A 16801-nucleotide genomic window follows, 5' to 3' on the forward strand; every position below is an offset into this window, starting at 1 on the left:
ATTACTTTCAAGACTAAAAATTACCAGGCTAGTAAATCAGACATTATTAAGACCAGAGTGTAAAGGGTAATGAGGGCTGTCATTCAAATACTTGTGGGACACGTGCATAGTAAGTGCAACTGTTAATCAACTGCATGCAAAAATCAAAGAATGATTGTAACCAGTAACTAGATTGAACAGACTGAGAACACTTACAAATTGTCTAATTACAAATTAAAACAAATAATAATGCTACATTTGTAAATACATTTATGTTGCATTACACCAAACGAGAAAATAAACTTAAAAAGAAAAGCAACGACATAGAGCCATGAAGCTATGTAAAAAAAAAAAAATAATAAAACAAAAAATAAAATAAAACAAAAAATAAAAAAGATGAAACTTCTACATGTTTCACCAACAATTTTGTCTGTCAGCAACTGAAATGGAGTGACCTGTTCTTTGTCATGTGCAAAGAAACAACTTTTTGCATGCTAAAGAAAGCTATATACGTTCAAATAAACAAATGGCTACTCTTATTGGTTAAGCATACGAGCCTGTTCAGTATCTGAATTTTATGGAATAAATGTCACATGTGGGCTTTAGGAATTGTACATTGACAGACATCTTTCCAAAGGGTGAGTGAGGACACTGACAGTCACTTTTAGCACCAGCACATAACAAGTGGCTTGCTAAGTCCAACCAATTTTTAGAAGTCTAGAGATTGTGTGCTGCCATCTTCCTGTGAGTACACCTACATCCTCTAAGAGATACCTCAGGAGATATGGAATGCATCACGTTCCATCACCTTACATGGAATTAAACATCTATCAACCCCTCTAGATGGGGCCTCAAAGAAGATGCATTGATCTGGAGGGCGTCCAATGATTGCGAAGATGTAGATGACTTCCAAAAAACACTGTTACATTATATCTTCAAATATTCTCTTGAAAGTGACTGCACTATAACTAATTAACTGTTGAGAGGCACTTTTTTAATTGTAAGCAGTTTTTTGGCTTCTTGGACAATGATTTTCCAAATGCTTCTCACAATAAATACAATGGCCTGGTCCTGTCAAGTAATTTCAGATAGTTTTCCACTGCACAATATAGATGAACCACATATAGTAATGTTAACATTGTTATAGCTGAATCTGGAAGTCATTAATGCCAAATTTGATGACTATGGTGGGAATTTCAGCAATTTGTTTGGATGCACCTCAGTTTCTCCATTGCTAAAGCCACTTTCATTGTCTTGATGAGCAATAATGTTCTTATTTTGCAGTCCAGTCCTTTGCTCTTTCTTTCATCCATTGTATGCTAATCAGTAATGTCTTCTGTGTCACAGAAAACAAAGGCCACAAACTTTCTAGCACGCAAAATCAGTTGCATTCTTGTCAAAGTAGTCCAAACATGGCAGAGTGATTACTTCTGCATTTTGTGGCACATATCATGAACAAAAGTGGAAACATAGCTAAATGGAGTATCTTTGTTTGCCCTGATATCACTCCTCTTCCGAACAAATGCTAACTTTTTATTCTTGTTTGCAATTTACTTCCGAAATGCAATTATCTAGTTAATATCAAAATTATTTCAGAGAATATGTTTTCCAAATTATTGCCATGCAGACTGTAATTTACATTAGAGGAATTTTTATTTTACAGATTAACTTGACACACAAAGTTCATTGTGCCATTTGCTCTAAAAATTCTGCACTACTTTGCTCTTGGTCACAGTGTGGCAGTGGCCGTTCATCCTGGTGGATGGCTGGTTGGTAGTCATACCGATGTAAAATTCTGTGCGATGGCTGCAGACCACCCTGTGGCACAACACACAGCTGAACACAACATGCTTGATTTCAATGGCTGATTCATAACCCGGGCCTTCCAGATCCTCCCATCCACCAACAGCATTTCTCAACTGTGCAGATGGGAGTTATCCTAACAACAAATTGTCCACTCCTAAAATGATCCTGCCCCCATTCTACGATAACCTGCCATCCCCACATCGTCCATCCATAGTTCCCACCCCCTCGTCCTATCTCGTCCTCCCTTTTCGCTTTCTCTCATCCTCTTTGTGTGCCTCTCATCCTCTTTGTGTGCTGGGCTCTGCCAATGTACCCACCTGTCCTTTCCCTTTCCCTGCACTTCTCATTTTCAGCTCCTCTCTTTTTCACTGCCCAGTTTTCCCCAACTCATGACCCTGCACATGGCAGTCTAGCCCTGCTTGCCCCACCAGACAGCGCTTTTCTCTCCCTCCACCTGCACCCTTCTCTTCCCCCCCCCCCCCTTTCCCTGGTCAGAGTTACAGGTGGTAACGGTCATGTGTGCAAGAAGTGCACTTCCTTGTGTGAATGTGTGTTTTCTTTGTTGAAGAAGACTTTGGCCAAAAGCTCTAATGTGTAATTGTCTTTTCATTTTGCCTGTCTGCAACCCAATGTATCATATTTATGGTGTGTAGCAATCTATCCTCTTCCTAATATTGTTGCTATTTCAGTGTGGAGTTTTAATTGTTTGAATATGTGTAAGTGCTATTAATCAGATTTTATGATGTGGGCAAAATAACAGAAAAAGTGGAACAACGTTATTGCGTCAAATTTTGTTTTAAGTTTGGTGATTCTCAAGTTGAAATAATTTTCAAGATTCAACAAGTGTTTTGGTATGAAGCAAAGGGCACCACATAGATAAAAGAGTAGTAATCACTTCAAAGATGACCACTGAAAGGGTACAGATATCATGTACTTGAAGAATCAGATCTACCCTCATGTTCTTTTGCTACAGCAGAGCAACATCACTGACAGGAATGCTCCATTGTTCTAGAAGGGAGATATTGGTTCCTGGATATCTTTTTGTGTGGAGTGAATCAGTTGAAGCTTAGCAAGCCTGCAGGTCAGGTCCCAAGAGCTCATGCTCCACGCATTGTGTGTAAAAGTGAAGTATTTTATTGAAAGATTATACTGAAAGCTACATCAGAGTTAAAATGCAAGTAGAATGCATATGTGTATGAACAAAGTGAGATTTTGAAGCTCAGATTTTAATTTCATTCTGAGGGAATTGTTATGTAGTGGAAAGGCGATCATGTAATAATGAATCAGCAATGGTAAACTCATACAGGCTTGTGATAACTGAGTCAGGTAGCATTTGCAGAGTGAGTCTCTGCCCCCGTTAGCTGAGTGGTCAGTGCGGCGGAATGCCACGCCAAGGGGCCTGGGTTGGATTCCTGGCTGGGGCAGGAGATTTTCTCTTCATTATTAATAAAAATATTTTGTAAGGGAGAGAATTGTTGCACAGTGTGGGATAATATGGCATGCATTTTAGGCTCATGGTCAGGACTTTAATTATTGGTGCATGTTCCTTGGAAGTAATTTCACCTGCTACTTCTGGCTATATATTAATGTCCAATGCCTAATTTTATTAACCAGGCAGACAACAACAAGAATAATCAACTTTAAAATCAGTAAAATAGAAGGGCAGAGTACATTCGTTGACCACTGACAAGACTGAGATGTTTGTATCTTCAGATGAATGTGTGGAGAGAAAAATAAGAAGCCAAAATATATTTGTCATTTGGTGATAATACCGAATTGTTCAATCTTCATACACTGGAACATCCACTACAAGAAAGATGTTGAGCTGAACCACGGGATAAGAAAGGATCAAGGGGATGCCACATCACACTGAACAGCACCCGGAAATAGCAGAAAATATATAATGTAAGTGTTGGGAGTTAATGTAGGCCATTAACAAAAATTATTGCTGTAGAAACAGTTAAGTCGTCCAGCTGGGCAAGAAAGTGATTGAAACTGTTTGAAACAAAAAAGTGTATTTCGGAAGTTTTAAATACTGATAGAAATTGTGAAATCTTCAGGATACATAACAGTAAATTTAAAATTGAATAAATTGAGAGATAGCACAGCACAGGAAAGTACTTTTAGTAGGCCATTAAAACAACATAATGTGCAACTAATAAGGTGCACTACTCTGGCAATTCCAAGAAAATTGCAAGAGAAGATTTATGCATCTATTATGTAGCATATGTATCTGTGCATTAGAATTCATGGTGATCAAGTGTTTGGTGTTCAAGCTTCACAAGATGAACATATATGAGGCGACAGTTTGACTTCCACTCAAAATTTAACTATTAGTCAATTTTTTGCATCACTGGTCATATTATTTAATTTGTATGGCCTTTGAGACGCAATCCAATGGAGAAAAAAAACGTGTACTTGCATAAAGTTTCACTTTATGTTTTCCATATTTGTATGACAAATACCGTCCTGCAGCATCCGTTGAGTAATTTGTTGCTCTTGTGGCCTGGCATATTATGACTTACTTTATTATTGATTGTGAATAACATCATTCGCATAATTATTTATCGATGTTTGAGTTGGGCTTTCCATGCCTGTCCCTTGTCCTTGAAAATTTAGCTACAAATCGTAAATAGTCAAATAACATGAAATTCACTACATCTTCATGAAAATGTGTGTACATTTTTTATTATATTAGCTCTCAAATCTCATATAAATTAAATAATGTGACCAGTGATGAAGAAAATATAGATTAAAACAATGGGTGATAGTGAGATCCAAACCGTTGTCTCCACCATGACCTGCTTGGTATGCATGCACACTAACTGCTTTACCACAGTGACTTCCTATGCCTGGTACCTTTGCACAGTTGTATCACAAACATAAAAGACACTAAAACTTCTCTTGCAGTTTTCTCGGAATTACCAGAGTAGTAGTACACCTTACTACTTGCACATTATGTTGTTTTCATGGCCTACTAAAGGTGTACAAAGCTTGAAGTAGATCTGTGATCACAAAGTCATGGCCTCACCTTGTAAGACAAGATGCAGGCAGGCATACCATAATTAATCTCTCTGACAGACATCCGGATGAGGATAGTTAATTAGTCAATGAAGATCTTTGCTGAAAAGCTAAATGTCATACCTACTCCAAAAGTGCTATCAGTGGCAGATTACATGAATTCTCCGGGGAACTAATACCTAAAAAGTTCAACAGTTGCTTCATTGACTGAACTTTTTAAACACATTCTGACATTGAATTATTTTCTGATTGAAGGAAAATGTTATGAACAAACTGATGCCATGGCAATGGGTAGTCTGTTATCACTTGTTGTTGCAATCTATATGTAGAACACTTTGAAACAAAGGCACTAGAATCCATCAAGTTTAAACCGACATGTTTCTATCAATACATGTACGACATGTTTGTTGTGTGACCACATGGAATGAAATAAACTTTAAGAGTTCCTGGAACATTTAAACTCTATCAACCCTTAAACAGATTCATGATGGTATTTGAAAAAACTTTCATTGGGGTGTTAGCCATGAGAAAACCCCAACAAGGTCCCTGGGTTACAGCATATATAGGAAGTCAATGCACACTGACCTCTATCTCTATGCCTCACATCATCGTCATCTGTCACAAAGGTATCTGGTGCAAAAGATTTGGGAAATCACTGTATGGAAGTGACATGTGGATGATAAATGACTCAGACAAGAAGAAATTGGAAGCTTTTGAAATGTGATGCTACAGAAGACTGGTGAAGATTAGATATTTAGATTGAATAACTAAATCAAATTGGGGATAAAAAAATTATGACACAATTTGACCAAAATAAGGGATCAGTTAAGACAAATCATAAGGCACTGAGAAACCATCAGTTTGGTAGTAATTGAGAGATGTGTAGGGGAGAAAATTGTAGAGGGAGATTACACTAAGCAGGTTCAGCTGGATGTGTGTTGTAGTAGTTACACTGAAGAAATGAAGAGGCTTGCACAGGATAGGCTAAAATGGAGAGCAGCATGAATCTAGTCTTCAGACTGAAGACTATAACAACACATTTCCTTTTTTTCATTGGATATTTTGCCACATTCCTGTTCTTGTAATACCATCCCTTTTTCTACAACATAGCGTCTTCCTCCCACTTTGTTTCTACTAATTTTTTCTTCCATGAAGCTCTTTCTTTCACCTGTACATCCACCACTTGCCTTTACTACAAGTTTTTTTTTCCTTCTATTGCTTCTCATAGACCTTGTATGTAATTTTATTCATGGGCTCCTTCACATAAATGTTAATAATAGTTCATATCAAACAGCACAAGATGATAAGAGCAACTGTTCGTCACACAAAAGGGGAGAAGAAAATGTTCTAATTGTTTTTTTGAACTAAGAGACATTTGACACAGGACAACACAGCAAAAATGACTGTAACACAACAGTGGGTCTTAGCATCTGGAAATGACAGTTGCCAAGTGTTTGTGAGTTGTACGTGTGTTTTTGTTTTGTTTTGTCTACATCTGATGAAAGACTTAGTCCAATAGCTGATAATATCTAGCAGTCTTTTCAAAGTTCATGTCTGTCACTCAGTGTAATGAGCAGCAATATAAACTTTTCATATTGTTGCCATTTATCCTGGATTTTTCATTATTTGTGGAACAACAGTTGTTTCAAGGCACATGCTGTATTTTAGACATATTTGCCTGTGTCAGGTGATAGAGCTCCAACAGATGTGCTGTAATAATTTAAAACAGCAGTTAAACTGTACCAGTGTTGCTACTATGTCCTTATATCATTTAAATAGTGCGAAACATAGTGCGAAAGTGGTTATTCATCCATCACATAATTGTCATATCGTTGCCCCAAAATACAGGGTGATTCAAAAAGAAAAAAAACAGATTTGTATTGTTTATTACAGACAGACTATGAAAGATAGAGACACATTGTGAATATCACTGGATAGAAAGTTTTGTGTTCACTCAAAATGATCACCATACATTGTTCAAGAAACATTGAAATGGCAGTTCAATTCATGCCACATGTGAATCACCAGATTCCTGTTTATTGAACTGCCAACTTCGACAATCAACAGTTGGATTTCTCAGCTCTTGAACAGTACCTGCCATAGGTGGGACAAAGACTTTGTCTTTTATGTACTCTTTTATGTATAAATAGACAAAATTGCAAGCTGTGAGGTGAACTGGGAGACCAAAAGCAATTAACAAGATCTTGTTGCCTACCTCTTCCAATCCAACATTGTGGCATGGTGTTGTTAAGATAATGCTGCATTCAAGCTGAAAGTGATGTGAGGGCGTAGTGATGCATAAAAATGAAATCATTGGAATCTTTGTGTAGTTAAGGAAACAACCAATTTTGCAGCATGTCTAGGCATGACATTCCTGTCACAGCTTCCTTCACAAAAAGGAAAGATCTAAAAACTTTGTGAACATAAATGGCACAAAACACATTCAGTTTCAGGGTGAGAGTCTTTCATGTTTGATGATAAGGCCACGATTTTGTGACCCTCGAACTCTCACAATATTTCAGTGTACTTCACCCAGTAGATGAAATGTCGATTCATCTGAAGAGAACTGTCATTTGGAAAAAGTGTCCTCTGCCATATCCTGGAGAACTGAAATGCAAAATTCATACCTTGTGTTATGGTTACCAGGACCCAGTTGCTACAGTTACTGCAATTTGTAAGACTTCATATGCAGACATCATTTCAGAACACACCACGTGTTGCGTGTGAAAGTTGAAGTTCTTGCTCTGCATGTCTTGTGGACTTCTGAGAGCTACAAATGTACATATCTCAGATACTCTCTACATTTTCATCAGATGTGCATGGCTGACCAGTGCCCTTCCCTTTGCATGTGTAACCAGCTTCCAAGAATTTTGTGTGTCAGTCATAAATCAGCTTGTGCAGAGGCAGCTTCTTGTTGAATCGATAGTGGAACACACGTTTATCTTGAATAGTGGATTGACTTTGCACAAATTTCAACACAAAAAATGATTTCTCTTGCGGTGTAGTTTCCATGTTACTACAAACAAACAACAGCACAGCTGTGTCAGATCTTTGGATCTTCCTCTATCCAGTGACAAGCACAATATGTTTCTATCTTTTATGGTTTGTCTGTAATAAACAACTGAAATCCACTCTTTCTTTTTCAATCAGCCAGTACAAAACAACAACAAGTAATACAGTTTTCAACATCACAGCATAAAGTGAAAAGTCAGATAAATAAGAAGAGTGACAACTTGAGAGAGTAAACTAAAAGATGGAGAAGTGTCCCTCTTTGTGTGACAAAAAGAATAGTTGTTCTAAAGTTCCTTAAAATTTGTAGCTACCAGTTTAAAGAGAGTGTGTGCAGAAAAGATACTACGAAATAAGATATAATAGTGAGAATCTCTTTAGAACAATCTACAGAAATTTTTGTAGGCTATACACTGAACAAAAAAGTAAAGAATTGAAAGCAGTGGTTTGTAGATACTCATATAAAATTTCTTTCAGTATTGGCCAACACAGTACATACCATGCTTTATTTGAAACTGCAACCAATATAAAAGGAGAACTTAAAATAAAAATACAAATATTAGAACTACAATACCAAGAACTAAACAGAAAAGGCAAACTGAACCATGCATACAGGACATGTGGGGAGTAGTAGTGGTGGGGGGAGTTTCGCGGCCGGAAGTAGCCTGTGCTGCCATACGACCCTTGGCTCCTCAGAGTCCTTGCAGCGATGGCCTGCGAAGCGGCAGACGGCGGCAGGAACGGGTCTTGTTCGTCCACCTGGAGGTAGTCTCGCCTGCAAACAAGTGAACATTTAGCACTCACTATAACTGCCATCACTTACATTTGCAAACAGTTAGCAGAGTGGTTAAAGTAAGGAGTGTAATACAGTCTGTTAAACTACAAATAATTTGTCACATTTTTAGTACTCAATAATGTATTGTCATAATAATCCCTGTGGATAATGACAATGTGAAGCTAAATGCATTGGAAAAAGAATAAAATTGTGATGTGTTTTGAAACAAAGGCACTGGAATCTGCCAAATTCAAACCAAAGTGCTTCTAGAGGCAGGCAGCAAGTACACCTGATAGCAAAACTTGCAGCATCTGAAGAAGATGGCTGGATCAGTCATCCAAATCTTGTGTGTAAAATGGAAACGACAACTTGGCAGAACACCTGGAAGCAAGAGGCCTGTGCCTGGGGCAAGAGGGTCGTCCGCCCCCCCCCCCCTTCCTCTTCCCCCCCCCCTCCCTCCCCCATCCCTCCCCCCTCCCCTAGCTTTCAGGGAAATGAAAATGATTTGAAAGTTGGTATTACTTTTTTGCAGCTACTTAAAAGTTGCTATTCGTCTTCCAAAATATTAAAAATACCCCCATACCCCCACATCTAGCCCCCCCTTCCAAACTATCATATGAGCGCACTTGCACCATTAATAAAATTATGAGACACTTTGACTGACCAGTGCTCATCTTCAGGAGACAAAGCTCTTAGAAATGCCGACAGACACATTAAAGTATAAGAAACTTCAAACTTCTGAAACTATTGTTAGCTTCTTCTTTGGGAAGGAACGAGGGATATGTTACAGGAGGTTACAATGGAAGGCCAAGTCACTCAGAGGAGAGGGACTCTCCTGTTGAAAGGGATTAAGAGTACATGTACCATTGCTAAGAAGATAAGATGAAAGGAAAGTGATGTAATTCCTAAGGTTTTCTCAGCATAGTTAATTACTGGTATGTCTTTGTGTTTCAGGTCAGGCTGACAATTTCGTTTTGCACAAAATACAATAAAGACAACATTAATATTGTGTGTCTCTCTCTACAAATTCTAATAAGAGCAGCTTTACATCAATGTATCACATGAGAGAACCATTTGATGTTTGTCTTTGGTATTACTCAGCAGAATGTTTCACTTTTATGAATTTCATTAATCATGGACAGTCCAGTTTCTAATGAATATTGCCCCTCACATTTTTAATCACCAACATCTTAGATGAGACAAAACTAGTTAGACCACACATCAATAAAGTAGCTATATCTAGATCATAGAAATAGAACTTATTAACATTATCTGAATGCTCAGAAGCAGATGAGTTAAGGTTCCAAAGACATGGCCATTTGAAAACTGGTTGGTAAAGTTACTACTTTTACAAGTAATTGATTAGGCATGATTCAGTACAACACTTGTTTTTCAGTTCCACTCACTAATAGCAGAAGAAATTGCTTGTGTAATCATTGACGGGCTCTCTTCAATGTGATGAAGTATGGCCTCTTTTTAATTGAGGCAAAAACAGTATGTCATGGAATGGGATGTTGTAAGGAATGATCTTGATGATAAAGGTGATAAGCAACTCTTCCGTTACCGTGAGCTTCATCATCCAGAAGAATCATATCAGTATATTCTGCAAATTTGTATTCAATCATCTTGCTTTAACACTCACAGACACTGAATGAGGTTTGAACCAGGTCAGAGAGGTAGGACAGGCATCAAATGAAATTAGCTGATCTGTTGTAGGCACCGCCCCACCATGAAAACCCTGTTACATACCTAGAAAACATGTTTTCAATGGCTGTAGCACTGAAATGGCATGTTTCCAGACATGGGTTCCTATTCAAAATATTATGTACTCACTCCCCTCTACAATTCCTAAAATTTTGTAATGGGAATACCCAAACACCCTGTAGTAATAAAATACACACAGCTTAATTTTTCATACACTTAATGACATTCCCGTATTTTGTTGTGATGTGAGAGGGGTGTGGTCATCAAATATGTCAGCAAAAGATAATACTGACTGTTCAGTGATGTTATACTGCTGTTATTATTATTTCCTGGAAGTGGGGAACAAAATTGCTATGAAAACTGTATTCGTGTTAATAAGACAGATGAGGTTTCCAATACAGTGAAGCTCCATGTAATAATATCATACCTTTCACAGCTTTGGCAGTGAGACTTCTTGACATTTGCAGTATTTTTAAGCACTTTAAGTGTTTTTGGTGAAAAATGACTTACTAGTAGAGCAATTGTTAAAAAGCACTACAACAATGTCTTCAATTCAGTAATTTAACTGCAATAAAAGTGGCATTAATAAGCAACTGTTTCATTGTAATGTTTTTAGTTCTTAGTAATGAATTGTAGCAGTTTAGATGAATGAAAAGGCTTTTTCATCAAGTTGTGACTAACTGACAAACTGAACAGCCAAATCTGACATATTAAGTGCAGCAATTTGATAACTTCTGTCTCCTGACAAAGGGATTTTCTTAAATAGAAGCAATGCTCCCTTTTTTTAAATCTCAGTGCTGTAGAAGGAAAAGAAGGAAGATTAGACTTGAACGTTCCATTGACAATGTGGTCATTAGAGATGGAGCACAAACTTGGATTACAAAAGAACATGGAAGGAAATTGGCCATGCCCTTTTCAAAGGAACCATCCTGACATTTGCCTGAAGTGATTTAGGGAAATCATGGAAAACCTAAATCTGGACAGTGATTTGAGAGTTGTTCTCCCAAATCCAAGCTGAAGATGAGCCAGTGCTATTTTGGCAATACATCTTGTTCAACTTCTGAGGATATTTTTGTTCCATCATTACAACTACAAGCAAATGTGTGTTTTTCTCATCAGACACATTTCGCTTTGCTGAAGTAAGACATTATCAATAAAGTGAAATGCACCTGGTGAGGTAACTATGCATTTGCTTGTATTTTTAACAGTGGACCAAAAATATCCCTCAGAAACTGTAAAGCAACTATGAACAGTAAGGCCACACAAATGAAGAAATCTTGTGCAGTTCATTGTATCAGTTTCATGTTTGCAATACTTCATTCTTAACTTACCTTTTTCTAATGTATATCCATGTATGAGAATCAACCCACACCAATACTGTGAAGAAAAATCCTGCAGAAATGCTAGCCACCAGCATGAATGTTAATCCATACCTATAACAAAGAACAGAACATGAAAATTTTCACTGGTTCTCTATGTGTCACAAAAGGTACAAGGGAGGGAGGAGCAGATGGGTTGGATCCCCCTCATACTGGGCTATGAGTGACCTGGCCCTTTCCTTTCTAAATTTTCCCAAACTACCCCTCCTTTCTTCCTCCTTGCCTTCTTGAGGAAGGAACTAACGGTTCTGAATGCTAGGAATAGTTTGTTCACTTTTAAATGCTACTATCAGCAGGACTGGGATTTTGCCTCCTTGAGGGATGTGATGGCCAGTCATTCCCTCTCTCTGTGATTTTATGAAAAAAATCCTCGACAATTTTTAGCTGACAATTTTCAACATGTATACAGCATCAGATAATATGAGTATTTTCATGTATTCTATTAACAGAGTGCATCTCTTTGCCCAGAGTCCACAGCATATGACCCAGAAAATCTATAGCATATTCAAAGAAATATGCTTCCACTGCATATACCTAATACTTTGTGCCTATGCAGCTATCACTTAGTAACAATTTTAAAATCGTGGTAGCACTTACATTCAGAGAACAAAACTGGAAAAAATTGTTCTTGTTCCTGCAAAATGTAATTAATTCAGGATTTCAAAATTATGCTATTTTATTATTTATGTCTTAAGAAATATTGCAAAAATACTGTAGGATGCAATTTACTGTTTGTTCTTAGTGAGTCCCTGTACAAGAAATAAAGTACTGAAACTGTACATTATGAGGTGCTAAATAGGAGATAACCACTCCCTTGATTGTCTGGAAACTGATTTCCCAATGAGAACCTTCTGCTTGACATACTAAGCCCCTTTATGAAATGTTCCTCAAACACATGGTTCTTCTACCAATGACCATTTCATTTCTCAGTGATAGTGCAGTTAAAAGACCACAATTTCATTACTTTGAGTAAATAATTTTTGGCTCTTCATTTTTGAGAGCACAGACAGATCAAAGTTGCATTCATGGTATCCAGTATAGTTCCTTCCATGTTATGCCACAAATTTCCATGATCTGACATGCTAATGTGCCATAAAAGTCTGGCTGTGACATAGTGTAAAATTGTAAGACACAGAACAGCTGGTTGGCATTTAAGAAAGTGGAATCTCAGTATTTCTGACAGATACATTTAAAAGTGAAAAAACTATTCCTAGCTTTCAGACGTGTTAGTTCCTTGCTGAGGGAGGAAGGAAGAGTTGACCAGTTATTCCCGGGTTGTGAAGGACCCAACTGTTATTAAGTCAAAGTGAGACAAAAATGAAGGCATAGGTGTCAGAGACAGTAGGAGGCAAAGATGGTACAATGGTAACCACTGTGCCAGCTTTAGAGTAGAGATCATAGAAGGAATGACTGAGAAGTAAAGATAGATTGTGCAGAAGAAAAATGAGTTCGGGAATGAATGGTGCATAACAAACTATGAAGAAAAGAGACAAGGAGATGGGGGTAAAACCTAAAAGACAAACAGGAGGTAAGCTGACTCTAAACAAAGGAAAAAAAGGAAGCAAAAGAAAAAGGAAAGGAAAAAAGAAAAAGTAGAAGTAAAGTAAAATGTTTAACAAATAAGGAAATACTATCAACAAAAAAATATGGGAAAGACTGTGTTATAATACAGACAACTATATAACATGTTTCATGAACATCATTTATCCCATGAAAAATATTTTGTAAATGTAGCATTATTAAAAATTTCTCTAGTAACATTAACTACTACTTACAGTCCCAAGTCGCACAAGCTGTTGGCAGCAGAGACGTACTGCTGGTGGAGTCGGCGGCAGTCCACCATAGCCGTGAGGCCAGTGACGAGGCCTTCAACGTGAGCACGCTCTGTGATCAGCATGTCAAGAGGGTGCAGCTTGCCAGCATCGTACAGTTCGCGGGCAATGCGGCCAACAAGTGACAGGCCTGCACCCATTGCCTGAACTGCCCTTTGCCCTGCCTGGAGGCGCTGGGAGAAGGGATTTGCTCGTGAACCTTCACACCGTACATAGTACGTGAGAATTTCTGCCTGTGTAGCGCCGGGGGCTTCTCTCTCCAGAAAGGCCTCTGGGGCCACACACAAATCTCCCAGGGCCTGATACAAGGACAATTTTGTTACTCAAATAGAAGAAGAAAATAGAAAACAGCAAATGAATATAGACACAAATCCATTTTTTGACAGAATCAGTATTCTCATTTAAACATGTTCATAACAAAATGGAGGAAGACAGTCTGTGAATACCAACTGATAGTTTACTGTATGATGAAATCTGCAAGGTAGTTTACCATTTGTAGAGAAGAACATACATGAAATGAGCAAATATTAACAGAAAAAATACTTCCTTATTCAAAAGAATATTGCACCAATATGGGAGAAGCATGATTTCTTACTTTAAGCATACTAAAATCTGCAATCTCATAGTCATGTTGGACTACAGTCAACCATCCCACCATTTGCTTCCTTTCTGCTGCTGGCACCCCTCACCTCCCCTTGCCCCATTTCTTTTGTAGGCTTTAATTCCCATCAATATCAATTGTTGTTGTGGTCTTCAGTCCTGAGGCTGGTTTGATGCAGCTCTCCATCCTACTCTATCCTGTGCAAGCTTCTTTGTCTCCCAGTACCTACTGCAACCTACATCCTTCTGAATCTGCTTAGTGTATTCATCTCTTGGTCTCCCTCTACGATTTTTACCCTCCACGCTGCCCTCCAATGCTAAATTTGTGATCCCCTGATGCCTCAGAACATGTCCTACCAACTGGTCTCTTCTTCTCGTCAAACTCCTCTTCTCCCCAATTCTATTCAATACCTCCTCATTTAATATTGATTACTTGAATGCTAAAAATCAATTGAAATTTTTTCACTAACAAAATGTTTGGGACCTCTGCAGAAATGTTAGAAGTAGTCACTCAAAAAAATTCTAACAAATTCTTACCACTGAAGAAGCAAGATATATAGAGGCCATTATCCACGAAATAATAACAGCAAACAGGCCAAATACTGAGAACCTGGAAAAAGAAATAAATATTTTTGTACCAAAACAAGGGAAGTTATTACTGAAAATTATGTGCATTTTTTATGTTTATTTCCTCAAACTCACGTTATAAGCGCACAACGGGAGTGTCTTGCAACTCCAAACAATAGCACCATGCAGAATACCAACAGTACACTAAGAATTGCCATTGTCACAGGCCACCTGCAAAGAAAAACAGAATGTGTGGTGCAGTTTGTTCAAGAGTACAGGAATAGCATGTTCTCTTACTATCATTTCACATGAGAATGAGTATTAAAGTCCTAAAGAATTATTGAAGTGCAGTAAAAGAATTTTTCTACACAGATGCAGAGATTAATTACAAATGTAGACAAGTGCTACATCTACATTTTGTTGACAACAGGAATCATTCAAAACAATTAATTATTGAAGTAGTTCATTAAAACACTGCGCACAGCAGATTAAAATCAAACAAATCTGTGGTGGAAAAAGAAACTGATAACAAAAAGTGACTTTAATATACCTTGCTAAAAAGGAGGGATTTGTATATAGAATAGAGGTATAGTAAAAACCTAGCAGTGCAATTGTGATGAGCAGGGCACTGTGTGGTTACTTATTTATTTATTTATCATATGGCAATACATATATGAAGATTACAAAACTACTACATGTCAACATTTAAGCACAGCTCTCCAGCATAAAATAACACAAAAAACAACAGCTATACATGGATATAAAGGTCTTTTATATATTTTATAGCATAACTCATCACTGTGAAGATATCTTCAAAAGGACTCTTGAGGGCACGTGCGAGACATGTCAATACAACATGAGCAACTGTCTGTCATTCCACATCACAGTCACAGGATGGTGATGAAAATTTGCCACACTTGTAGAGAGTGTCTGCACATTGTCCATGGCCCAATCGGATGAGGATCAAGATAATCCAAATTGCCCAAGGCTGGTTGAATCCAGGGGATTTCTTCTGGATGCAACGCAGCTCCAGGCATTGTGGGGAACAGTTTTGTTGCCAGCAGCATTTCCATTCATTGATGAGACTGAATTCTGGCTGTGATGAGAGTGGTATGTTCTGATCTTAGTCTTTTTCAATTTGTAGGGAATGTATTGTCCATTACTGGAAGGTCGATGTTATTAGCAATCTCTGGTACTCAACGCAATAGTGTACTCTTCTGTCTGATATCAGGAGGCGGAATGTGTCTCAAGGTAAGTTGCCAATATGTGGGAGTAGATCATACTGACCCACTAACAATGTGCATGGCCTCATCAGGTTGTATGTCTATCTTTTTAACATGTGGGCTATTAAGCCATACAGGTGCACAGCACTCTGCTGCTGGGTATACCAAGCTGAGTGCTGATAACCGGAGAGTGTCTGCTGAAGATCCCCAATGAGAGCCGCAGAGGTTATGGAGAATATTGTTTCTGGTTTTGAGCATAGCAGATGTTTGTGTAAAGTGCTCCTTAAAAGAAAGTGTCCTATCTAACATGATCCCAAGGTATATTGGGTGCATATTATGATGAAATGTGTCTCCTTCAAAGTAGTCACCAAGGGCTGTGTGTGGCAATCTATTGGACAGATGAAAACATGAAACTTCTGTTTTATTTGAGTTTGGTTGTAACCTCCGTTTGTGGAAATAGTGGCTTAAGATGTGTAGATCAAAAGTTAGGATTTCTTCAGTTCTTTCAAAAGTTTTGTGTTGGGTAGCTATTGCCCAGACATCTGCATAACCAAACTTTCTGAACTGTGTTTGGGTGATATCAGATATATATGGATTAAACAAGAGAGGAGCAAGAATGGATCCCTGTGGTAAGCCATTATTTTGTACTTTTGGGCAGCTAGTGTCTTTTTCTATAGTTACAGTAAATGTTCTTTCAGTTAACATATTGTTCATTAGTTTAATTGTCCATTTGCATGAGACAAGTTGCAATAATTTATAAAGCAGTCCTTGCCCCCAAACTGTGTCATATGCTGCACTTAGATCAAGGAAAGCAACTGGTGTTTTCTGCCTCATTTGGTATCCTGGTTCAATAAATATTGTTAAAGATAAAACTTGCCATTCTGGAAGGAATCCAGCTTGCTCAAG

At 37.9% G+C, this 16801-nt stretch overlaps 1 protein-coding gene across 2 annotated transcripts in view; it reads right to left on the reverse strand.

Annotated features, from left to right (window-relative positions):
- Positions 1-16801, reverse strand: part of LOC126458255 (protein tweety) — a 1040173-nt gene that overhangs the window by 2122 nt on the left and 1021250 nt on the right. The window contains exons 7-11 of one of the 2 annotated variants that reach the window (XM_050095170.1): positions 14808-14903; positions 14643-14715; positions 13449-13804; positions 11626-11727; positions 8498-8590 (exon numbers count right to left, since the gene is read on the reverse strand). In XM_050095170.1, coding sequence (XP_049951127.1) covers positions 8498-8590; positions 11626-11727; positions 13449-13804; positions 14643-14715; positions 14808-14903 — 720 coding nt within the window. Of the gene's footprint in view, positions 1-8428; positions 8591-11625; positions 11728-13448; positions 13805-14642; positions 14716-14807; positions 14904-16801 lie in introns of both variants that reach the window. The other variant, XM_050095169.1, reaches the window with a different exon arrangement.

Source organism: Schistocerca serialis, chromosome 2 (genome assembly GCF_023864345.2).
Source record: "Schistocerca serialis cubense isolate TAMUIC-IGC-003099 chromosome 2, iqSchSeri2.2, whole genome shotgun sequence".
Taxonomy (NCBI): domain Eukaryota; kingdom Metazoa; phylum Arthropoda; class Insecta; order Orthoptera; family Acrididae; genus Schistocerca; species Schistocerca serialis.